The 25789-nt window shown below is 35.4% G+C and overlaps 3 protein-coding genes, 1 long non-coding RNA gene and 1 pseudogene across 8 annotated transcripts; all 5 read right to left on the bottom strand.

Annotated features, from left to right (window-relative positions):
* Positions 1-5938: 5938 nt before the first annotated feature.
* Positions 5939-11511, bottom strand: LOC132617119 (uncharacterized). 4 transcript variants are annotated; one of them, XM_060332039.1, is made up of 11 exons: positions 11286-11511; positions 11135-11191; positions 10991-11042; positions 10681-10754; positions 10471-10601; positions 10160-10271; positions 8381-9798; positions 7305-8252; positions 6915-7031; positions 6391-6473; positions 5939-6300 (listed from the first exon to the last, which is right to left on the bottom strand). In XM_060332039.1, the coding sequence occupies exons 1-11, from the start codon at positions 11308-11310 to the stop codon at positions 6195-6197; spliced, it is 3123 nt and encodes a 1040-aa protein (XP_060188022.1). In that variant the 5' UTR covers positions 11311-11511; the 3' UTR covers positions 5939-6194. The 4 variants fall into 4 exon arrangements, with proteins under 4 accessions (XP_060188022.1, XP_060188020.1, XP_060188021.1 ...); XM_060332037.1 differs by having other exon boundaries at positions 7305-8255; positions 11286-11509; XM_060332038.1 differs by having other exon boundaries at positions 5939-6315; positions 6406-6473; positions 7305-8255; positions 11286-11509.
* Positions 11512-14982: 3471 nt separating this feature from the next.
* Positions 14983-16886, bottom strand: LOC132618839 (uncharacterized). The gene is made up of 3 exons (XR_009574353.1): positions 16233-16886; positions 15916-16155; positions 14983-15824 (listed from the first exon to the last, which is right to left on the bottom strand). It is a non-coding gene; the product is annotated as an uncharacterized LOC132618839 (long non-coding RNA).
* Positions 16887-16940: 54 nt separating this feature from the next.
* On the bottom strand, positions 16941-19069 carry LOC132619756 (protein FAR1-RELATED SEQUENCE 5-like; annotated as a pseudogene).
* A 1180-nt stretch (positions 19070-20249) lies between these two features.
* On the bottom strand, positions 20250-23581 carry LOC132618500 (high mobility group B protein 6-like). Of its 2 annotated transcripts, none has more exons than XM_060333535.1 (4): positions 22916-23581; positions 22191-22617; positions 21428-21802; positions 20250-21067 (listed from the first exon to the last, which is right to left on the bottom strand). In XM_060333535.1, the coding sequence occupies exons 2-4, from the start codon at positions 22606-22608 to the stop codon at positions 21027-21029; spliced, it is 834 nt and encodes a 277-aa protein (XP_060189518.1). In that variant the 5' UTR covers positions 22609-22617; positions 22916-23581; the 3' UTR covers positions 20250-21026. The 2 variants fall into 2 exon arrangements, with proteins under 2 accessions (XP_060189518.1, XP_060189519.1); XM_060333536.1 differs by having other exon boundaries at positions 22191-22601; positions 22916-23577.
* LOC132619755 (high mobility group B protein 2-like) lies at positions 20647-20949 on the bottom strand. Its single transcript, XM_060334562.1, has one exon. It carries the CDS (start codon positions 20947-20949, stop codon positions 20647-20649), a length of 303 nt encoding a protein of 100 aa, XP_060190545.1.
* Positions 23582-25789: the final 2208 nt, after the last annotated feature.

Genomic DNA, 25789 nt, shown 5'->3' with positions numbered 1-25789 from the left:
TGTAAGTTTGAAACGAAAAATGTTTCGTTATGTTGGAAGCTGGCTAATGATGCCTTAATGTATGTCTTGATGTTTGTTGTTGTTTTGATATCATTCTCTGGGTTGTTGTGTTGGTTGTTGGCTGTGTTTTAACTTTTGGGGATGTCGTATATACAGAGGAAATGCTGCCGAAATTTCGGTAGGCAAGTATGTGTAAGCTTGGGGTATTGAAAGAATGAAACTAACCAAATGGTAAACTTGACCATTTCCAGATTTTGGACGAAATTTGGATTGACGCCGAGCGAGCATAAGGCGCCATCGAGGTATGTGAAGCACTTCTCTACGTTCCTAGGCATGTTCTGGATGTGGTAGGCTCGGCCGCGAGCCTTAGGTCCGACTCCGTTCCCCGGAATTCGAGACGGAAAACCGCTCTAATTCCTTCAGTTCAATTGAACCTATTTTCTTACAAATTGTCCTTAAAGTGAGATTTTGCACAAAACTTCCCCAAACGGAGTCGGAACACTTCCGAATGAGTATGGGTGACCTCATAAGGTCAATCATCAGTAATTTACGTATGTAGCCTCGGGTTGGTCCGAGGTGGGCCCACAAGGCCCGATACTTCCGGTACGATTTTTAAAATACTTCTGTTTTGGTCCGATCTTCTCCAAAAACTTCTGAACTATTATTTTGTGAATATTATGGATATTTTTGTGTAATTTATACAATATTATTTCTGAACATCCGAGCATCCCATTCTGATAATCTGTCGTGCCTTCCTAACTAGGATATGAGCGCGTGCTATGCATACTATCTGGATATTCTGATTTTGGCTCGCCGTTGGGCACCCTTCTGATTGATCGAGTCTGTATGTTGAGTCTGTAGGTAGGTGGTTTCTCATTTATCGATTCGTGTCTGTCTCAATGCATTCTTTCACTGCGACCCGGGCCAGGTTCTGTTATCGTGCATGTTTTCTCTGCATTGTTCACCGCGTCCCTCGGCGTACGGGCCGGGATCTGTATGTCTGTATGATCTGTGTATGGGGATGGCGGCCAGGATGGCATATGATCTGATATGATTCTGTATGTCTGTAGAGGCCTGTAGATAGATATGTGGGTTACGGGTTCCGTCTGTATGTTAGCCTTATCGGCTTATCTGTAAATGTCTGTGTGTTCAGGTATATGTATATATATGTATGTTACGCGCACGCCGTATTTGTACCGGCCTATTTCTGTACTTCTGTTTTGAAAAGAAAAAAAAAAAAAAAATCTGTATGATTCGAACTCGGTCAGGTAGGTACGTCTGGGTACCCAGTTAGGGTACCAGTCGCGGCCCACGGGGTTTGGGTCGTGACAAGATGTTATAGATTTGTATAAAAAATATAGATTTTATTTGCGCCATGTATTTAATTCTTTAAATTGTAATGTTTCTCTTACTGCTGATTTGGGTTTTAGTCTTAACAAGTTAGATGTTTTTGCTATTACATGTCATTGGGTTGATGACAACTGGGTTATGCAAAAAAGAATTATAGCTTTTTTATATGATGAAGGAAAAGGTCGTCATGATGGAAAATTTTTAGCGGATTCAATGTCTACTATGATGAGATTTTTTAACATTTATAGAAAAACACTTTGTATTGCTTTAGATAATGCTTCTAATAATACAAAGGTGATTGGTCTTTTAAAAAGAGAACTAAACCCTCCGCTAAGAAATATTTTTCATGTAAGATGTAGTTGTCACATTTTAAACTTAATTGTTAAAGATGGTCTTACGCGTTTTGACGATTCTATTCAAAAAGTTCGAGACGCGGTTGCGTTTATTTTTTGTAATGCTAATAGGGGAAGAATTAGAGATTTTAAGAATGCTTGTGTGGAAAATAACCTTAGACCTAGGAAAATTCAAGTAGAAATTGAGAATAGGTGGAACTACACTTACATTATGCTACAACAAGCATATGAGTATAGGATTCCCATACAACAAGTTCACAACAAATATAATATTAATAGTGATGATTAGTTAAATTTTACGGATTGGGAAGATGTTAAGGAATGTGTTGAACTCTTAGAATTTTTTTATGATGCAACTCTTGCTTTTTCTAGACAATTCTATCACACGGTAATCGAAATTTTAGCCTACTTAGCAGAAATAGCTAGAGTTTTACAAGAATATAAATATAAACCCGGTTATCAAGCGGCTATTTTTGATATGACAACAAAATTTAAGAAGTATTTTTTTCCCATCCCAACTTTATTTATATTGGGTTCTCTTTTAAATCCTTGTTTAAAAGTGTCTTATACTAAAGCATTGGTTGATCAAATTTATAGATTTTTAGAAATTGAAGACGGAGTTCAACCATCTTTAGCTGAAGCCGAAACCGCTATTGATGATGAGTTTAGAAAAGTTTTTACTCATTATTCTAGTTTGGAAGAATATGCTACACCCGTTACTCCACGCCCTACTACTTCTCAAAGTAACAAAAAGGGCTTGTCGGGTTTAAAAGTTTTACATTCACATCCAACTCCTTGTAATGAAAACTTTGATGAATATCACTTTTATTTGATGCAGCCAAATGTGGATATCAAGGAACTGGATGAGCTGGACGTCTTAGCATGGTGAAAGAAATACAAGGCAAGTCATTCGATACTCTCAAGAATGGCTCGAGATATCCTTACCGTTCAAGTATCAACCGTGGCTTCGGAGAGTGCATTTAGCTAGGGAAGACAACAAATTGGAGACCATAGACACTCATTATCCGGCTTTAGCTTGCAAGTACTAGTGTGCATTCGTGATTGGATTAGATCGGAGCGACGCAACCAGAACTTAGAAAGGGAGGAAGGCGAAGAGGAAGAGATTGAAGATTTGATAGCAAGTGGACCGGACCAAATGGAAGACTTTGAAGATATCTCCATGGCCGAATATGATATGGGGGAAATTAACCAAATGATTGAGAATTGGTGATTTTATTATTCTACTATTTTTTTGCAACTCATGTATTATTTGCAAGTTAAAAAAATTACAACTTGCAAATAAATGTTATCCAAGAATGAATAAAATATATGGCTCATTGAGCTTTCTTCTATTTACTTGTGTTCATATTTTTACTTATATTAAGTTAGGAATATACCTAAAATATACTAAGAATATACTTATAATATACATCTACTTAAATTAAAAACTAGAAAGTTATATACTTGAAAAATAACTAAAATATACTAAGAATATACTTATAATATATAGTATAAATATAACTTAAATATATATATATATATATATATATGTAAGTTATATAACCTAAGTATATTGATATATATAACTATATTCTTACTATATTTTATGTATATGTAGTATAACTCAAGCATATAACTTAATATATATATACTTAAGCATATAACTTAATATATATATATACACGTATATGCTGACTTGCTGTTAGCCTGTTAGTCAGTAAATAATTAAACTTTACTTATAAACTTATATAACATATGTAAATATACCTACAATATACTAATAAATACTATAATATACATATACTATACAAAAAAAAAAAAAAAGAGGTTTTGGACATTTTGAACCGGACCGGTTCCGGTTTGGGGTTTCAAACCGGTTAAACCGGAACCGGTGTCAGGTTTTGGTTTTTAGATCGGAAACCGGCCGATTTTATAACCGGTTGCCGGTTCAGACCGGTTGACGAGCTTACGTAGGGCTCCATTCGGGGGAAGATCTCCCTATCAAGAATTTTTTCATATCCAAGGCTCGAACCCGAGACATCTGGTTAAGGAAGGAACAACCCCATCCGCTGCACGACATCGTAAACTTCATACTACTACTACATCTTCTTCTTCTTCAATTTTGAACTGTCGTAGTCTAACTTCATACCTGACGATCTAAAGTTTGAATTTTCAAAACCAAACTTTGGACCCGCGATTTGTGAAAATCAAAATTTCAGAACTGTGATTTTGAACTACATGTCGCATGTCTGATTTTGGAGCCGCTAAATATTCTACATTTTGGCTATTCATTAAGTAGGGATCATAAAAATGACTCTGCAAAGGAAAGGAAAAGACAGGAGAAGAAAATCTTACGTAGTCATTTTTTTTTGGAGAATTGGATTTTTGGTCCTTTACAAATTTTATTTAGTTTTATGACCTTTTTACAAGAGATTTTTATTTTTTACACATAAGAGATCTGAAAAAAACACATAAGAGATTTGAAAAAGCCATTTTCTTCTATTCAAATTGTAAGAGGGAGATGTTAAAGGGTGAAAGATGACATGGAAGGAGAGGGAGGTGGAGTAAAATTGGGTTTGGTTAATGACGTGGCATGCCACATAGTGCCCACCTCATTAAAATATTAGTGTCATATGGGATTGGATTTCAACTTAGACAACTTTAACGGTGGAGGGGTATATTTGAGCTAATAGTATAACAGTAGGGGTATATTTGAGCCAATAGTATAACGGTAGGGGTATATTTAGACCCAAAATATAACGAAGGGTATATTTGACCCTTTTTCAATAGTACAGGGGTATATTTGGCCCTTTTCCGTTCTAAAAAATAAACCAAATAGAAAACTAAAGCTACAATCTGGAAACTAAGAAAAATCCAGAAGCAGCTTTACATTCTTGGAAAATAATTAAGACTATCTAAACAGTTTGCTCATGTACAATGTCTCTGCCCTACTATGTGTAATTGTAGAACCATATCTCTGATGATGGCCCTGCAGCTATTTCCTTCCAACCATATGTGATAGACAGTTGCTGCAAACAAGATACCCAAAATAGCATTCTTAGGCTTCTCATTTTTCACTTTCCTAGACAACTATAATAGCTCATTTCTCCAATCTTGTATCTATCTTTTCAATCCCATCCATTGTAGCAGTGATCTCCATAGATGTTGGGAGAAGGCACAGTCAAAAAATATATGGTCATGAGTTTCCACTGCTGAGGTCTCACAAAGAACACAATCTGTAGCAACATGAATACCCCAGCTTCTGTGCACTATATGCTCATTATTAAAGAAAGAAATAAACGGAGCGTGAGCCGTTATTAAAACATTATAAAGTTGATGATTCCCACCAAGAATTTGATCGCCGGGTCGTGCTAATTTCATACGAATCAGTACTAAGAAGCATGAGTGGGTAGAACTTTGCAGGATGCCACGAGGCTAGTGCTATTTCCCATTGATTTCAGGAAATTATTTTCTTTTGGAAGAAATATTTAGTGTAACCAAATAAGAGAAGATAGAAAAATATTTTCTTCCTACCAAACACACCTAAATCTATCCCCAACAGCTAGGAGTTGCACACATGAAGAATCCAACTGCTACAAGGCTCTATAAACACTATGTAAATCCAACCATTTGAATCAGAAAATCAAGAGAGAAATACTTTGACCTAGTGTCCATCATATCCGCATTATAGAGCGTTAAGCCGTGCCGAATTGTTACACAACCTAGTGTGAAAGGTAGCTATACTCAATTACATGCATCTTCTTGAAGTCCCTACATTTCTAATGAAAGAAAGTGCAGGCATCTTTTCGTTGGTGAACGAGAGAAACTTATCTTGTAAGATATTGGTAGTGCGCGAGAGAAAAGCTAATAAAATGTATATTTCTCCTACTATTTTTTTGCAAGGAATTTGAGGATTTGGAAGGGAATTTGTTGGTGTTAACCATAGAAGGAGAAAAACAAGCAGCTCGATTTCATCACAACATTTCAAATATAATGGTTGCGTGCATAAACACATCCAAAAAACTGGATTCTTTTTTTCCTTTTGCCACTACTGCTATTAGAAAATGAATAGAAGATGAAATAATGGCAAGATCCAAAAGTTGTGCCCAGGATGGAGGAATATTCAGAACCTAAAATCTCTGGTGTATGGTAGCTCTTACCTGCTTTGAACTTGCATTCCCAATGTACTCCAATCTACATTGTCATTTTCATTTTATTTAACAAGACATTAATCATTTACGGGAAAAGATTTAATGAATTCATTATAAACCAAAATGGCTGCTTGTCTTACATGTACAGATAAAGAATATTTAGAATGATATGCTAAAGTTGGAAAAATAACATGTTTAGACCATCGTCACGGAGTGAAAGACCATTATTTCCAAATGCAAGATCATTACTATTAGCAAAGCAGCAATTCAATCAGATATATCCTTTGTAAAGCCAACAGGACACCCGAAAGGTAGCTGTGTCTTGGGAGAAGGCAATGAATCAATCTCCTTTTACCGTTAGACTCCATTGTTCTTCTGAAGATGCCAACTGATCCATAAAATCTGGACTGGTGTTGTAAAACTCCTTTGATTTTCTGTCATTTCTCCTGTTGAATGAATTTCTTCAGTTACACCAATGAAACAAGAAAACAGGATAAGATTTAGGGGAATACACAGGATAAGATTTAGGGGAATACATGTCATGCACACACCTGGTTTCTCTTTGTCTAGTGAGGAGAACTAATATACCAAACCCTACAATCAGTGCAATTTTTATCACCTGAGAAACATGAACAATAGCAAGTATTAGTCATCTTTGAAATTATTCATGTTCTTTTGTGATCAAAGCAAAAGAGGATGGTTGCAATTCCTGGTCAACAAATAGACTTCTGATGGTTTTATTAGCGATTGTCTGGAGCATGCATTATATATCCATGATTTTCATCAAAATAATATTTCTTATATTTACATAAAACTGAAGCAAAATAAAGGATTCAAATTTTGCATCTAGATATGAAGAGAATGAGATGTATGGTTCAGTTTAAAGGTAAAGACGCAAAACTAATATTCAGATCGAACCATCTAAATGCTGCAGAAGACTGTTCTTCCCTAAGTTTACAGTTAGATAGCAGACATCCAAGTGACAGTTATATACATGACCAAACAAATGAAGTGGCAGTAATATATAAATGCATGAATCAAAATAAGATGCATGTTTGACCTGTCTAACAGGTCCAGAAGAGCCATTTTCGCCAGAGCTCTCAGACTGATTTCTTGGCTTTTGTGGCTTCTCTCTTCCTTTCTTTGTCACGGAGTCAATAATATGAAAAAAACCACGCTGCTTCCATGAAAACAATAGAACAGTTACATTTGCAGAAACTTGTACAAGCAAACAAAAAGCATCTTCCTAGAGGACCAAATGTTCTAGCAGTTAACTTTATCACACAATGATGACATGATCAGTGTGAGGAAATTTTAGTAACCTGTTGGTCAAACAGATGTGTTATTAGAGACATGCAGAGTTTTCCATCAAATTTACAACTAAGGATAGTGGACTAACTTCTGGAAAGCTATTGAACGTTTGAAAGAGATCAGAAAGGATAATAAGTACCTTCCCTGTAATTTCTTGCATAGAAGGTCTCTCATTGCTTTGATGATCATCTACTCCAATGCTGAAATCTTCTGATAAATGCACTATGTTTTCGCCAGCAGTTTTGATACATTGGAGCTTTTTGTTATCTGGAAATATCCATGCACCAGAATTTTCTGAGTCATAAAGCTCATTTTCGCAGAAAGCTACTAATTTTGGTTTCACATTTGAAGCCCTTTCAAAATGTACTTCTGGTAAAGTCTCTGATCTAACTTCTCTGTTTCGTTTCTCGGCAACTGAAGGACCATTTAAACGATCTTGATCAGCAGCTAAATCATTAGCTTTCAGCATATCTGGATGAGCCACATTAGTTGTTTGGGAACTAGTAGCTGTTTGTAAGTCGGATAATCTCATCAAACCTACAGGTGAAGCAGCTACAGTATTTGACTCCTTTGTAGCAGATCCGAAGGTCTCCTGCTGACTTGAGCCTGCTTCGTTAAATGGGGCAATGTGCATACTGGGCTGCTTCAACTGTTCATGGAACGCGGGCAGTCCCGCACCAACAATATCTTGCTCATGAGAACTACTTTCTCCTCTCATCCTATATACAGGTGAAGTAGCTTCAGTAGTAGACTCCTTTTTAGCAGATCTTAAGGTCTCCTGCTGACTTGAGCCTGTTTCATTAACTTGGACAATGTGTACATTTGACTGCTCCAACTGTTCATGAAACACGGGCTCTTCCGTACCAACAATATCTTGCGCTGGAAAACTACTATCTCCTCTTTTGCCAATATTTATTTGAGGCTCTGGAAAGTCAACAGTATTAAGAGGTCTTTCTAGTCTTAGTGCACTCATCTCATTAGGCCTGGCAGTGTCTTCTGGATCCAGATCTCTTAGGGAGCCTCCGATTCCAACTAAATTTGGTTGGGATTTTGATGCTCGATTTCTTGTAAGAGATCTTCTCCCCTTCTTCTGATGTATGCAGTCAGTTCAATATTTTCCAAGTTTTATGTAAACAAAAGGAAAAACGGTTATCAGTTTAACAAGTCCTACATGGCATATTTCACCCTAAAATAAGCTGGAGAGTATAGAAGTACCTGAGTAAGACCGGTTTCAAACGCACTTATCATTTTCCTGACACTGCTAGGAGTTTTTTCCAATACACCTTGATCTTCAGGTTTATTAGATGAATCAGCATTTTTCTTTTGGGATATGGACTCATTATTTGCAGCAACATCCATCTTCAGCATTGACTGAGCACTCTGACCCTCAGGTTTATTAGATGGATCAACAATCTTCATTTGGGACACGGGCTCTTTCTTTGCAGAAACATCCATCTTTAACATAGACTGGGCACTTTGATCCTCAGGTTTATTAGATGGATCAACTATCTTCTTTTGTGATACAAACTCTTTCTTTGCAGAAACATCCATCTTTAACATAGACTGGGCACTTTGATCCTCAGGTTTATTAGATGGATCAACTATCTTCTTTTGTGATACAAACTCTTTCTTTGCAGCAACATCCATCTTTAACATGAACTGCACACTTTGATCCTCAGGTTTATTGGATGGATCGACAATCTTCTCTTGGGACACAAACTCTTTCTTTGCAGCAACATCCATCTTTAACATAGACTGTGCACTTTGATCCTCAGGTTTGTTTGATGGATCAACAATCTTTTTTTGCGACACAAACTCTTTCTTTTCAGCAACATCCATCTTGAACATAGACTCTGCACTTTGATCCTCAGGTTTATTAGATGGATCAACAATCTTGTCTTGGGACACAAACTCTTTCTTTGCAACAACATCCATCTTTAACATAGACTGCTTACTTTGATCCTCAGGTTTATTAGATGGATCAATCTTCTCTTGGGACACAAGCGCTTTCCTTGCAGCAACATCCATCTTGAACATAGACTGCGCACTTTGATCCTCAGGATTATTAGATGGATCAACAATCTTCTCTTGGGACACAAACCCTTTCTTTGCAGCAACATCCATCTTTAACATAGACTGCACACTTTGATCCTCAGGTTTATTAGATGGATCAACAATCTTCTCTTGGGACACAAACGCTTTCCTTGCAGCAACGTCCATCTTTAACATAGACTGCACACTTTGATCCTCAGGTTTATTAGATGGATCAACAATCTTCTCTTGGGACACAAACTCTTTCTTTGCAGCAACATCCATCTTCAACAAAGACTGCTCACTTTGATCCTCAGATTTATTAGATGGATCGACAAGCTTCTTTTGGGACAGAGACACATCCATCTTTAACATAGATTGCGCACTTTGATCCTCAGGATTGTTTGATGGATCGGCAATCTTCTTTCGGGACACAGACTGTTTCTTTCCTGTTACGTCCAGCTTCAAGATGGACTGTGCATCTTGCTCATAAACAGGTATTAGCTGAGTCTGAAGCTTCTTAGCTGATGGTCTGTCAGGTTCAGAATATTGTATTTCAACCCCTTCTTTCACAGGTGAAGATGAGTTTGCTTCACTTCTATCTGTGGCATTCTAAACAGGCAGATTTACTATCAAAACTCTTAGCAATTTACTCAGTTATAATTCTTATCTTAAAGCAAATTTTGACCCCATCAAGCTACTAAGCATTCTCTGTGTGGTCACCACAGAGCTTATCATTCATCTTCCACCTTAGATTAAGCTGCAAATCCCTAATGGAGTTCTCCTACTGTTGAATTACTACTACATAATAAAAATCTATAACTAAAAGTGTCACCCATGAATCTTTTCCAAAAAAAAAAAAAAAAAAAAAGGACCAGAAAATACTTCAAATATTACTTAGTCCTAAATTTTATTCCTGTGTCTTTCTTCCCTTAATATAGTTCTTAGAATGTGTGATCAAACCTGAAAACTCCTTTCTGATGGCCAGAGATGATGCTCGCACAGGGATTGCAGTTCCTTTGTATTCAATATTTGTCGCTGGAACTTTTAGTTTCTTCCTCAAAGCAGATTCTCTCTACCAAATCAAGCGAAATATCATTATACATAGGCTGATAGCATCGTCAAGGCTAATAAAATTTAAAGCATAGAAAAAGCTTCTAAAATCCTTATAGAAACTCACTGTACCAGCAGGGTGGGAACATGTTTGAGGTTAGGTATCTATATCAGTCAGTATGAATTCTGTATAAAACTAGTGAGGAACAGTATATTATTACCACATTGCGGATTCGGTTGCGCTCATCTTCACTTAGAGTGAATTGCAAATTCATATGGACATAATCACCTCCTTCAAGTTGAAAAAAGTCATCCCAATAACCCTTCTCAACTATTGATAAGGTCTTAACTTCTGTCAAATAGAAACTTTATTGTCACGAACCTTTGTAAACATTCATTAGCAAGAATTCTGGAACACAAAGATGATATACCTGTACGAGATATCTCATTTCCCTCAGCATCCTGAAGTCTAACAACCAAATTTTCACGAAATGTCGTTAATGGACTGCAAAAGAACAATTGAGTTCCCAAATTCATTAATCATGTTTTGTGCTGAAAGCATGAAGAATAAAGGATTGATTACTCAGATGGCTCAACTAATAGTTATTATATTAGAAAGTCATCTTTCTTCTTGATTCCAATTTCCTTTAACAAAGAAAGTGACTTTTTGAGTTAATACTATTAGCTGAATGACAAGAAATCAACTCGAGAATAAATATAGACAGGTGATTGAATTATTACAAAGAGAAATCTCCCTTGTCCCACGTTTGGTACGCTCTCTTCCCCATGGAAACTACAAGAAAGCATATTAAACCCGAAATCAATTCGAAATGCAGCTATACAACACTAAAAAAAAGTAACAAACTAAAACAAGAAAATACTGACCCCATAAGCAAATTGAGGAAGATGGTGCTGAAGATGATGTATTCTTGAAATCAAACACTGTGTTGAACAAATAAGACCAAACTAAGTAAACAACCAAAATCATTTCACTAATTTGGAATGCAAATATTTGGAAAAGGGAAGCTTTTAGTACCTGAAACTTGGATAGTTCCTGGCATTTGAGAGAATTTGATACTCAAACTATGTTTGACAATAAAAATATTATCCCTTCAATGGTACTACATAATTCAAGGGTACTTTTTTTTTTTTTTTTTTTTTGTAAGTGACAGTGTAACCTATGACTTGTGTTGGATAGAAGAGAAATATTTTGGTTGGACAGCAGAATGCGGATGTGGATGAGCTAAGAAAGATGATTGGGTCCATTAAACACCTCAAAGGCTTCTGACAAAATCTGTATTTTTGTCTCATATGTACCACCTCAGATCTGACACTTATGCAATTACGCCATTGTGTGATACAACAGATTTTTTGTTTTCTTTTATCTTGAGTTTATGTAGTAATTATTTTTCATGCAATAGTTTATCCAATCAAATAACTTTTACGAATAGCATTAATTGGTACCAAATAAAAATGGTAGTCTTTGTCCCAATTTGCGTGTCACTCTTTTCATTTTAGTTTGTCCAAAAATAAATATCAATTTTTTATAATTAAAAACAACTTAAATTTAAAATTTTCATTTTACCCTTACAATGAAATGATTCATAAGTATACAAATATTTAAAATTTGTTTTATACCACAAATTTTAAAAGTTGTATCAAATCAAACGGTACCATATAAATTGGAATGCAGAGAGTAATTAATTTGATATCACAAGTTAAATACCACTAGTTTATAAGAACTTTTATTTTATCAATCTATTATAAAAGAAATCCTTCCATCCCATTTTCTCCTAGTTTATGGAACACTTACTTTAGAAATTACTGTTAAGGGAAAAGAAAGAAAATGGGAAGTGGAAGTGTAAAGTAGAGAAGTAGAACTGCATAAGGGTTTAATAGTCTATTTGGTCAAGCTTTTAAAATTTAGTTATTTTGAAAAGTATATTTTTTTAAAGTGTTTTCTTAAAAAGTACTATTGATAAAAAATAGTTTATGTTTGACTAATCAATTTAAAAATATCACTTTTGAGCAACAATTAATGTTTGATCAAGCTTTTAAAAAGTGTTTTTAAGTGTATTTTTCTCAAAAATATTTTTAGGCAAAAACTATTTTTTAACTTCTGAAAAATAACTTCTGCTACTCCGCAGAAGTACTTATTTTCTTTCAAAAGCTTAGCCAAACATCTCACTTTTTTAAAATAAGCATTTATTGGAAAAAATAAGAACTTTGGAGAAAAATAAGCTTTACAGACTATAATCTCCTTAGAGTCCAATTTTGGCGAGAAAATAGGTGACATTGTCTAGTATCATATAACAAAGAATTTTAAATGAAAATATTTATATTTGTAATCCATTTAATTTATATAATCAATTTGTATGCATAAATGTAAAAAAAAAATGTCTCTTATATATCAGATAAACTTACGAATGATTATTTTGTCAATTTATTGATTTTATTTTATAAATTCATTGATGTTTTACACGACCGCACGGGATAAATTTACTTGTATACAATATTAGAGCTACTGATAAAAGATTGGCATTACGAAGTTTGGAAACTTCACTTCGATGATTGACCTCTGTGGCTGTAATTGTAAGAGAAATATTCTCAAGTTTAACAATTCCATTGGACCCCCAATCATAAACATAGGAACTCGAAATGATCCTCTTTTCAAGGCGAAGAGCTTATGGATAAACATGAAAAAGCTGAAACAAATATTAACAGAAGATATTTCTATGCTACAGTATGAAATACAAGAATAGAGTTTAAGTTTGGTTATCGGTGGTGCACATTTTTTTACACTATCGGTAACTTTAACCTGCAATAGCAGGTCACCTAATTCTTTTATTTTAATATATAAAAACTAATTTTTTTCACCTTCTCTCTCTCTTCCCTTAAAATCCTCCGTCTTCATCCATCAAAAATAGGATCCGCTTTCTCTCTCCTACTTCTACCACCGTAAACCTCTGATTCTCAACCGGATTTCCATGTCTAAAACTGGCAATGGTGGCGACGAAGACTGGATTTCAATGGCATCATGAAGTGTCTTCTGTGAAGATCTATTGTCTCAAATTTCCAGGTAAAAAGGATTTTTTTGTTTCTACTTTCAATTGCTTCTCATCTTAGGCCTCCCATAATGTTACTATTGAAGTTCCTGAAACTATGTGAATTTAAAACATCCCATCACGGCCTCTGGCTATATATTGTTCGAGGTGTAGCTTTTTGTTTAAGTTACTGCTTTGATTATTACTTCCTATGACTGCCTTTTGGGCGGGGTTTGCTACCTTTTGTTATATATTCTGGCAGTTTTCGCGTTGAATGTAGGTCGTCGCTGAGGTTTCTGGATGCTTGATTAAAATCCCCATTTAGATGCTTTACATTATTTTAACTACAAAGACTAGAGTCCAGAATTAGTTGTTTTTTAGATACATTTACTTGGGTTAATTGATTAATTCCTAATCTGCTTAAATGTGCATATAATGCCTACGGTTTCCTATATCATTAAGGAATTACAAGTGTGATTCTGTGCGTCGATTTGGCACCTCGATGTCTAATATGGTGATTAAGAATTATTGATTTGATTATTCTTTAAGTTATAGTATCATACATTTAGGAATTTTTTTTTTGGTTGGATCTTTTGAATTAAACTAAATCAGCTAAGCACAATTTTCGTCTGTTTTTTTTTTTTAACCATGTATGTGTTTTGATCCTGTTTTAAAACAAAAATTTGGAGTATGATCTTCTCTTATTTTCATCAAGTTGTTATTTGCGCTGCGTGTGTTAGCTATTTCTTGAGATTAAACAGTTGAAGCTAAGATGTTTGCTCTAATTTTGTGTTGTATCTTGCAGTGCTGTTGGCATGTTGGAATGAACTTCGCAGCGAGCACAATTGTATGTTTTCTATTTTGAGTTTAATATGCAAATCCCTCTTTGGAGGAAACTGCTGCGCCAATTAGGGTTCAGAGGGACATGAAAGGGTTTAAGTTAGCCCTTTGTCATGTAAATTCCCAAATGAAGAGTCTACTTCCGACTAAGCAGTTGGAGGCCAGGTTATGCTTGAAGAACATACAAGAAGAATCTTACATCGATTCTTTTAAGCAACACGGATGCTATATGGGGTAAAAGGAACGGGAGATGATTCGAAGAGCAAAAGGAGATGCTTAATGCATTCAAATATAAATGTATTTAGAATTTGTATTGTTGTATGAAACGAAAGTTTGTTCTGAATATGAAAGACTTGCTGGACTTGTTAGAATCTAAGTATGTAATGTAATACAAGTCTAGATCTTTGTACTTGTTGTGATTCCATCTTGGTACTGTTTATCTATAAAAACTTATTTGATATGTGATTTCACATACATTTATTGTTCTATCACATGTATCTCTTGTTTTGTCATCTTTTAAACCAAGAAACGAAGAGGAAACTCATCGACTCATGATGCTATTAGCAGCTGGTTAGGGAGGGGGATGAGATAAAACGAGTGATCTATTATGATCATGCCTTCTATGCTGCCATTTAGTTATAAATGAGGTTATATTACCATTGTTTCTTTATTGGTGCCTTAGAAGAATCTTTATCAGTTCAATTGGGATCTGCTACTTGAAATTGCCAGAGTGCTGTGGTTTCTTTTAAATGATCCGAAATAGGTTACATGTGGATGTGTTGATTTGCAACCTGTGATATGACAAAGAATACAAATATATGGAAACTGTAAACCTTTCGAGTGTCAAGTGATGGATCATTCATCTAAGTATGAATCATGAAATTATTTTTGGCTCATTGTGTTGTGAAGACTGAAGAGTTTACTCCTACATGTTCTTATTTTTATTTATCTTAAATCACTTAGTCATCTAAGACTGAATAGTCTAGTTTTGTGCAATTTTGCAGAGCCTAAGTGGTCACACGAGTCGAATAGAATCTGTAGCTTTTGACTCAGCAGAAGTTCTAGTGCTTGTTAGAGCTTCATCAGGTGTGATAAAGCTATGGGATCTGGAAGAAACAAAAAGTAAGTTGATTTATCTTTTTAGCTCTATATTCTGAAGAATCTATACTAGCTTTACTCTTAAAGCATTGCAGTGAATGTGCTCGCAATATATTATAAAAAAAAAGTGACAATATAGACTCTTTTTGCGAGAGTACTAACCTTTGAGAGCACCTATTTTCACATCAGCTATTTTTACAGTATATTTATCAAGTTGCAGAGGAATCTTTACATCACCATGTTCAGTTTCTAATGATACAAAATGCATCTATTTTCACGAATAATATGAAATCAAATATTTGTGACCCAAAAATAGATTGCAAACTGCATTACAAGCAGTCTTATTATGTTCAAATACCAAAACTGTCTATACCACTATACACGTTAAAATAAACAATGAAAGGACAATTCAGAATTCAAAATAAGAAAATATAAAAAAAAATATTGAAGTGTAAATAACAACTAATATTGAAGTGTAAATAACTCTTTTCTCCTTGTTTCCTTTGTATTCTAAAGCTCCAGATCTTCTATCTTCTTACTCGCTAACTAGGATAATTTTGTTGGAATGGAGTTGAAGCTGTTTTCATCAAATCCTGAAAGGAAGAGTTAGAATTCATCAGCATGCACCTCAGCATATTTAAACAACGTATAAACGACAGGATCAAGGTAAGAGTAGTTCTTTACCATAAATGAGGTGGCATATGCAGAATTAGTGTTCTCAATATATCCTTGATAATATTCTGGATATCGCTGAAATTGCTTATAAATTAAATGACAAAAAAATTGAAAGCATTTGTTAGTTGAAGAAAAAGGCACATTAAAATAAGCCAACTGACAAAAGTTGTTATAATATTTTTTACCATTGTATGAGCCTCGTTAGATGTTGTTGTACTTTCCTGTTCGGCTTCGGCAATAGAATTCGAACTGCATATGAAATTCTAGAAGTTATTATAGAAGTAACTCCTAATATAAATAATATGCATTGTGTAAACTGAAATTACCTTGTTCCGTTTCTCTTCAGTTTCGTACTTCTCGTTTGCTTTTTTGGTTTCTCAGCGGAAACTTTTGTGGTCTTTTGAGCGGAAACTTTTGTGGTCTTTTGAGCGGAAACTTTTTTGGTCTTCTGAGCAGAAACTTTTTTGGTCTTCTGAGTAACTTCTAGAGCACCTTGCATTCTCAAAGATTGCGGACGCCCTCTAGTTACCACTCGTGGAGGGTCAAGCAGAGTAATAACTTCTAGAATTTCTAGAAAAGATTGAGGTTAAGGATGAAAAGCACTTTTATAAGGTACATCAGTTTCAAAAACAAAAGCCTGCGTACATCGTTACCTTGAATCCTGCATTAAAACATGCGGTTTGTTCGTGCCACAAGTTTGAGTTCATGGGAATTCTATGCAGGCATGTGCTAATGGTATTTATAAAAAAACAGATTCTCTCACTTCCGATATGTTATTTGTTAGATCAGTGGACTAGAAATGCTACCAAAGAAAAAGTTGGGGACTCTCCAAATGAAACCAAAAAGTTGAAACCTTCAAAGTTGAAACCTTCTACTTTATGGTTTAATAACATTATGATGCATTCCATGGGGCTTTCTGAACGAGCAGCACGGTCTGAGAAGCATTATCAATTTGCACATCAAAGATTGTTGCAATTGTGTGAGGAACTTGATGAACTTCCTTATGAATTTGAGAAAGATGGTGTACCAGACGCTCAAGTTAGTGAGAAAGATTGTGGACGCCCTTTAGTTACCACTCGTGGAGGGTCAAGCAGAGTAATATCTTGACTTTCACATGAGTTTATTTCACAATCTTTCTCACTAACTTGAGCGTCTGGTACACCATCTTTCTCAGATTCACAAGGAAGTTCATCAAGTTCCTCACACAATTGCAACAATCTTTGATGTGCAAATTGATAATGCTTCTCAGACCGTGCTACTCGTTCAGAAAGCCCCATGGAATGCATCATAATGTTATTAAACCATAAAGTAGAAGGTTTCAACTTTGAAGGTTTCAACTTTTTGGTTTCATTTGGAGAGTCCCCAACTTTTTCTTTGGTAGCATTTCTAGTCCACCGATCTAACAAATAACATATCGGAAGTGAGAGAATCTGTTTTTTTATAAATACCATTAGCACATGCCTGCATAGAATTCCCATGAACTCAAACTTGTGGCACGAACAAACCGCATGTTTTAATGCAGGATTCAAGGTAACGATGTACGCATGCTTTTGTTTTTGAAACTGATGTACCTTATAAAAGTGCTTTTCATCCTTAACCTCAATCTTTTCAGAGACATATTTTTGTGATTGAATCAATTCTTCTTGGAAAATTCGAAATATTTTTCTGGTGTATGCCTTTGCTGCTTCATCCTTCATTGGATATAATGTTTTCAAGATAGGCCTTGAACATTTAGTCTTATAATCTTTCTCCCTTATTTTGTCATATCGTGCATCAATAGCCTTATCATATTGCACCAAAAATACACTCATTGGAGTACTAGAATTTAAATAATCTTTGAAAAATTTATTCATACTTTCACTTCTTTGACTTGATGACATGCCTGCACAAAAAGTAGTGCGCACATATGCTGGAATCCATTTCTCACGAATTGCATATATCCTCTGCAACCAGCTATTTTCTTCTAAATTATATGTTTTGATTATTTCAGCTCACGTGGTTTCAAATTCCTCAGGAGTGGTCGTGACATGAATACACCAACTAAACTTGCTCTTGAAATCATCAAACTGATGGTAAACATGACTCAAATGTTCTGGGATCTTCTTTTCGATGTGCCACATACAAAACTGGTGTATACTGTTAGGGAATACCTTTGCAATTGCGTTTGTTATGGCATGATCCTGATCTGTTATAATTGTACGAGGTGCAACTCCAAACATCGCTTCTTTCCAAGTACGAAGTAACCACTCGAAAGTGTCTTCAGTTTCATCCCAAAGTAGTGCACAACCAAACAAAATAGACTGATGGTGGTTATTAACCCCGGTAAATGGGACAAAAGGCATCCTATATTTGTTTGTCAGATACGTCGGATCAAAAACTACAACTTCTCCAAAATTCTTATATGCTACCCTAGACCTAGTATCGACCCAAAAACAATTAGCTAAGCGGCCCTCTACGTCCATCTGGATTGCATAAAAGAAACCTGGATTCTATTGACGCTTTTGAAAATAGTGCAACATCAATTGGGCATCTCCTTTTTCAAGATTTTTTTGTCTCCTAGTTTTCAAATAATTCTGAATATCTTGTCCTGTCAAATTAAGGTGGTCAACACCCCCAGCTTGATTAATCAATACTGATGCAATTTTTCCTGGACGAATTCTAGAGTTATCAAGCAAATCAATAAGATTCTTCTGAGCCTCTGTCTTTTTCCTTTTTGATCGCAAAAACTTTTGACTATATGGAGAAGCAAGTTCGTGATTGTGATTAGAAACAAGTCTACAAACAACCCATTTTTCTTCTTCTTTCTTTGACACATATAACAGCACTTTGCATCCTTCTCTAGTTTCATCTTGTGGTCTATTACTTTCCCGATGTTTTTTTGAGCGAAATCCTTCCTTTGAACAAATGAACTCTTGACCAATTATTGATTTATCTTTTCTTGATTTAGTCATACGACCTCGACGCACACTAAAACCACTACGATAAGCATAATCAAGATAAAATCTAAACGAATCATCAAGTGACCGAAACTCCATACTTGATATAAGGCTCTCTTGAATTTTCAGCGCCTAAATAAGGAACAATTTGTCTAGCGCCATCCATATCGCTTTCTATTTCTTCTAATGCATCTCCAGCTCCTATATTTTGTTCATCTAAATTTGAAATTCCCATTTGTTCTGCAGCATATGATTATGGATGTTAGATTAACATAGAAAATCTATCTTAATATGTGCAACATTAATTTAGATCTTTTAATTACGTAGTCTACTAATTTACTTCAAAAGTTATATACTGCACTGAGGTTAGTATACCTCTAAATACAAAATAAATGCAAAGTTATAATACTTCAACATGTAAAGCAGAGATAAAAAAGTCATTGGATGATTGTAAACCAAAAAAATAAAATCTGAAAGTGAATGTTTGATAACATATGGTTAAGCAGAAGAAGCTACCCAAGTTCTATTAATCTTGAGCGTTGAAAAATTACTTCCTACAGAGTCACAGTGTATGAGCCGGGAAAAACTTCACTGCTTTGGATGATGTTGGTAAGAAAACCATAAAAGCATCAGAACGATGAGGTTGATAGAAAACGTGAAATTAGAAAAAGGAAAGAGTTTGAGTACGGGTACAACTCTGGAATTAATTTTGGTTAAACATTCAATAGGACTCTAACTTGCCTTTATTGTCTTTTTTCTTTTAAATTATAATTATATTTAAAAGGTACTATTAATTACTGTAATAACTTAAGAAAGTTACCATTTTACTTAGAAATTACATGATGGTGTAGAAAAAAGAATGCACGAGTTATTTAGTATTGAAATCAGCTTATGGAATGCTCAAAATTGATGGTTTCTTTTCAGCAAAAGGCTGTAACTGGGAGGTTTACTGGTGTACACAAAAAATATAGCGTCTCTAAATATGATTTTGTTGTAAAATTCTCATTTGCTTCTTTTCTTTTAGAGGCTTTTGAGCACATGATGTTCAATGTTGTTGGAGTGAAGAACAACTGAGCAACATAAGTTGCCTCTGATCAGTGAAAAAAGTTGTATGAATTTTTAGGGTAAAAATTGAGCAACATAAAAACTTCTGGGTAAAAATTGAAAATAAAAAAACAAAAGTAAAGGTCCAAAACAGAAAATGGAAACAGTGAAAAACAAGTGTTGGTTGTTTTCCAAATTCTAAATACAACTTATGACTAAATACCATAAAGTGAAAAAAGTGAAAAAGTATTCCTGAAAAAAGTGAATAATTCTCATGGCCAAACGGAAATATAATCTCATACTTCTTTTTGGGGTCCATAGAGAAGTGGAATGTAAAGAGAGCAAATCAACACCTTCCCAATAAAACAGACAATTAGAAAGAGATAGTATTAAATGGAAATCCATAAACTAGCCAAGAAAGACAAATGCCTAGCTGAATTATCATTAAGCAGCATCAAAATAAACAGTACAAAGAGCCATTGAGTTTTGACAGAAGCTGCTCTAAATTCCATCTTTTTCCTTCTCTACAAAACCTCTAAAGACCGAAAGGCAGGGGCGGAGCCACGTTAGCTCCAGGGGGCCCTCGGCGAAAAATTACAGTGTATTTTCAAAGTTAAAATTATTTTATTATGTATATATAGTAGATGTTGAACCCCCTGACTTCTTCGTGTATTTACCTTTTAGAATTTTTGAACCCCCTAGACGAAAATCCTGGCTCTGCCACTGCCGAAAGGCCCAAATTTAATGGGGAAAGAAGATGTCATACATAGGATATATTACACAAGTCGTCGTCATCCTCTTCCTCTCCACTTTCCTCTTTGTCATCAAACTCGGACCTTGACTTGTCAGATTTCTCTTCTTCGGTATCTACAACAGCCACGAGCCTACTATAAGCATTCGTTCTCTTTTCATATTCCAGCTTCCTTTTCTCTTCCTCTGCTATATAAGGAATTCTCTCAGTGTCTGACATCTGCTTCCACCTGCCTTCACCAGCATTCCCGATAGCGACGATAGATTCGATGCTTAGATTCATCTCAGGAAACTGCTTACTGAACTCGTTCATGAAAATGAAGAAAGCACTCACAGGCCTCTTAGGTTTGGCAAGCTTTCTTACATTATTTAGTCCCGGAGCTTTCGGCTTCATGTGGAATACATAATTAGCTTCGGCATCAGATTATCTCCTTCACGAGGAAAACTTTAGGTTGAGAATATGAACGAGAGAGAGAAAAACAAAGATATACTATATATATATATTCCCTAACTTTGATATGGTGTGGTGTGTGTATGTGGACTGAAAAGGAAGAGAAGAGGAGGGCTTTCGTGACAGATTCCAAGGGGATCTCATACTTACAGTCAGGAACCTACATGCCTCTAACTAGACTAAAACAATAACAAATATAGCGAACTTAATATAAGCACAACAACAATAAGGACTCAATCCAGATTAGTCGGTATCTAATGACATCATTTGTATTCATTGCGTTCTGCAGATAAACTGAAAACAAATAAATATACCAGATGTATAAGGATATCTATGTTACCTAAATGTGTGTCAGAGGGAATTTCCCTATATTTGGAGCCACTGGATGGATTAACGTCGGACCTTGACTTGTCAGATTCCTCTTCTTCGGCATATCCAGCAGCCATTCGCCTGTGCCTCCATGATCTTTGCATATTCGACCTTCTTATATAAGGAGCTTTCTCAGCATCTGACATTTGTTTCCACTTGCCTAAACCAGCTTCCCCAACAGCGACAAGAGATTTGATGTTTGGATTCACCTCCAAGAACTGCTTCTTCAACTCTTCCATGAAAGCGAAGAAAGCACTTAAAGGCCTATTAGGGTTGTCAAGATCCCTGACAAGCATCCTAGACCAGTCTAGTCCTCGAGCTTTCTTCTTCAAACGGATAATTTTATCTGCGTTGAAATTAAATTTATCTCCTTTCATGATGAAACATTACTGTTGAGAAAATGAACGAGATAGAGAAAAACAAAAAGACATTTCATAGCTTTGTTGTGGCGTGTGAGGTGTGTGTAAGTGGGCTGATAGGGAAGAGATGAGAAGGGAGAAGGGCTTTGGCGAGGGACTCCAAGGGGATGTCATACTTATATTCAGGATAACATCCATGTCTCTAAATAGACTAAAACAATAACAAATATAGAAAACTTAATACAGGTAAAACAGCAATTAGGACCCAATCCAGATTAGTCGGTTTGATCTAACGACAACATTTCTATTCATTGTGCTCTACAGATAAACTGAAAACAATTAGATATATCAAAAGTACAAGGAGATGGATGTTACCTAAATGTGAGTAGCAAGGATTTTCTCCATCTTTGGAGCCATTGGATGGATCAAACTCGGACCTTGGTCTGACAGATTCCCCTTCTTCAGCATATCCAGCAGCCATTCGCCAGTTATAAGAATCCAAGACCTTAGCATATTCTACGTTCTTTTTCTTTGCCTCTGCTATATAAGGAGCCTTCTCAGCATCTGATATCCGTTTCCACTTGCCTCTGCCAGCTTTCTTGACAGCATCAAAAGATTTGATGTTTGGATTCACCTCGAGGCACCACTTCTTAAACTCATCCATGAAAACAAAGAAAGAACCTAGAGGCCACTTAGGGTTGTCAAGATCACTGACAGACAATTCTAGTTCCGAAACTTTCTTCTTCAAGCAGATCATTTCATCATCTTTGACATTGGATTTAACTCCTGTCATGATAAGAACCTTTATGATTGAGAAAATGAATGAGAGACATAGGGACAAAAACAAAGTGATAATCCCTGGCTTTGTCGTGGCATGGTGTGGTATGTGTATGCGCATAGAAAGGGAAGTAACGAGTAGAGCTTTGGTGAGGGACTCATCGGTTATCTCATCCTTATAGTCAGGATAAGATACATGTCTCTAACTAGACTAAAACAATAACAAATATAGCAAACTTAATAAAGGCAACATTATGACTCCTCTATCCACCAGATAGTTGGTATAATCTAATGACGTCAAATGTCTAAAGAAGCAAAGTTACCTAAATATGAGTAGCTAGGATTTTCCCCATCTTTGGAGCAACTGGATGGATCAACGCGTTCTTCCTCAGAATCTGATGATTCCTTCGAATTTCTTGAAGGTTCCGTGTCCTCTTCATTTTCCTCTTCCGAGCTACTGCTGAGTTCCTGAAAAGGTTACCACCCACGAAGGTTTTTACCACTTTTCTGGGTGTAGGTCACCACAAGGAACGTCGATTTATCAATGAGTAAGAAGAGCAAGATTTCCCCAGGTCTCAGCTTGTGATACACCACAAACTGTAGCCAGTCTCCTTCACAGATGAAGAAATTGGAATTCTCTCTTATTATCTTTGCTTCCCGCAATATCCCTTCATTCGTTTGCAGTAAGCAGGTCTTCGCCAACATCTTCTTGTGTTCATTGATGAAAGCAGGCGTTATTTGCTAACAAATCAAAGTCTCATGATTAGCAAAACTCAGTTGAAAGTAGTTACGGGAATGGGGTGGGGCAGGGCAGGGCAGGGCAGGGCAGAGGAAAAGCTTAAACTGAGAAGGCGGGGCAGGGACAATACAACAAAATTTTCAACAGGGCAGGGCAGAGAGAGTCAGATCCGAATTTAAACTTACATGAGCTATAATTGGATGTGTTACATACGAAAAATAGATGCTTTTGAGAGGATGGAAAGTTTTTTTTTTTTTTTTTTTAAATTAAAAAAATACTAGGTTTAGTTCGTTTGACGTAGGGTTCGAACTTGTGACCTACGCATCATATCCCTCAACCTTTGCCAAGCTAAGCCCTAAGGGTGAGAGGATAGATATTAAAGTTAGAAGTTGTAAATGTTTCTTCTCTATTGTTTTCCTTCCAATTAATCTCACTGATCTTGTTATTTTTTACAATTCATTTCTTTGAATTCTTCGAAACGTTTAAGATAAACATTATACTCTACATCATACGGAGGTGGCAAAATGAGTAAAAATTATGGTTATCCACTCGATCCAATCCATTTTAAATGGGTTGGCTACCCAACTCATTTAATATGGGTCCAATATGAGTCAACCCATATTATTCACTTAAATTATGGGTAAATTAATGGGTAAAATGGATAAAACTCACAACATATTGTGTGTGTTTGGTATGGAGGAAATGTTTTTCAATTTTTTCATGTTTGGTTGGTTAAAATGTTTTGGAAAACATTTTCTCTAGGAAAACAAGTTCCTTAACCACCCCTCCTACCACCACCCCCAGTACCTCCCTCCCCACCCCTATAACCACCTACCCCACCCCATACACCTATCACCACCTACCCCAACCCCTACCTCTCACCTCCCTACCACCACCCCTATCTCTGAACTTTGCAAAACTAGACATTTTGTGAAAGTAGTAACTTTTAAAAATAGCAAATTTCAAAAATAGCAACTTTACAAAGTAATAACATTACAAAAGTAGCCGCTTTTTCAAGAATATTACTTGCGAAAAGTAGCTAATTTTCAAAAATAGTCATTTTGCAAAAGTAGTCACTTAAGAAAATAGTCACTTTGTAAAAGTAGTCACTTTTAGAAAATAGTCACTTTGTGAAAGTAGATACTTTTTAAAAATAGTCACTTTTGAAAGTAGTTAATTTTCATGAATAGTCATTTTGTGAAAGTAGTTACTTTAAAAATTAACTACTTTGCCAAATAGCCATTTTTTAAAATAGCCTCTTTGTGAAAGTATTAAAATAACCATTTTTGCAATGTGCCATTTCTAAGATAGTGGTAAATTTTGTAAAGTGACACGAAAATGGCTACTTTTGTAAAGTGGCCATTTTTTGAAAAATGACAAAAAAAGTTGCTATTTTTACAAATTTGCATTTTCGGTCGTTTTGCAAGAATCTTCCGAGATAAGAGTAAGGTATGTGTACACTTTACCCTCCCCACCCCACATTATGGGATTTCGCTGGGTATGTTGTTGTTGTTGTTGGTCGTTTTGCAAGAAATATATTTTTGCAAAAATAACCATTTTATGTCACTTTTCAGAAATGATCAATTTACAAAAATAGCCAATTTTGTGTCACTTTTAACAAATGGCTAGTTTACAAACAAGCACTTTTTGGGGTTGTCTTCAAAGTGCAAAGTAGTCATATATGAAATAGACGCTTTGGGAGGGGGGTGGGTGAGGGTTGGGTAGAGCGGTGGTGTGGGATGGGGTGGAGTTGGTGTGGGTAGGTGAAGATGAAGTGCGTTTGAGGGTGGTCGTTGGGTGGGGCAGGGATTTGGTTGGGGAGTGGGTGTTGGGGGGTGGGGTTGGGTGGATAGTTTCCAGAAAGGCTTAATACATAGATGGATCCTTAAACTTGGCATGTTTTGTAAGATAGACATATAAACTTATAAGGTGACCAGATAGACACTTAAACTTACTCAAAGTGTATTTTTCAAGTTTTTCAGTTGTTTTGAAAACAAAAACTATATTTTTCAAACACTCACAATTTTCATGGCCAAACAAGCCCTAAATATATCACAAAATATTTTTTTTAAAATGCAAAAATAAGGCAAACGCATATACATGAGACTATAAATGTGCACTTAAACAATAAATACTCGCTAATCGCAATTTTGCAGCTTTCAATTAACTCAGTTTTTTTTTACACTTGAATAATTAAAAAACAATAACTTTAACCAATAAAAATCCTTAAAAAAAGAAATTTCAAATTAAGAAATTTCTTTTTTTTAAGGATTTTCTTCTCGGCTTTACAGTTTTCTTAATTTGAAATTTCTTTTACACTTGAAATACTGAACTTAGAAATTTCTTAATTTGATTTTTTTTTTTTAAGGATTTTTATTGGTTAAAGTTATTGTTTTTTAATTATTCAAGTGTAAAAAAAAAATCGAGTTAATTGAAAGCTGCAAAATTGCGATTAGCG

The sequence above is a fragment of the Lycium barbarum genome, chromosome 11 (genome assembly GCF_019175385.1).
Source record: "Lycium barbarum isolate Lr01 chromosome 11, ASM1917538v2, whole genome shotgun sequence".
In the NCBI taxonomy this organism is placed as follows: domain Eukaryota; kingdom Viridiplantae; phylum Streptophyta; class Magnoliopsida; order Solanales; family Solanaceae; genus Lycium; species Lycium barbarum.
The sequence above is the reverse complement of the archived record's forward strand: the minus strand, read 5'-3'. Positions and strand labels throughout refer to the sequence as shown.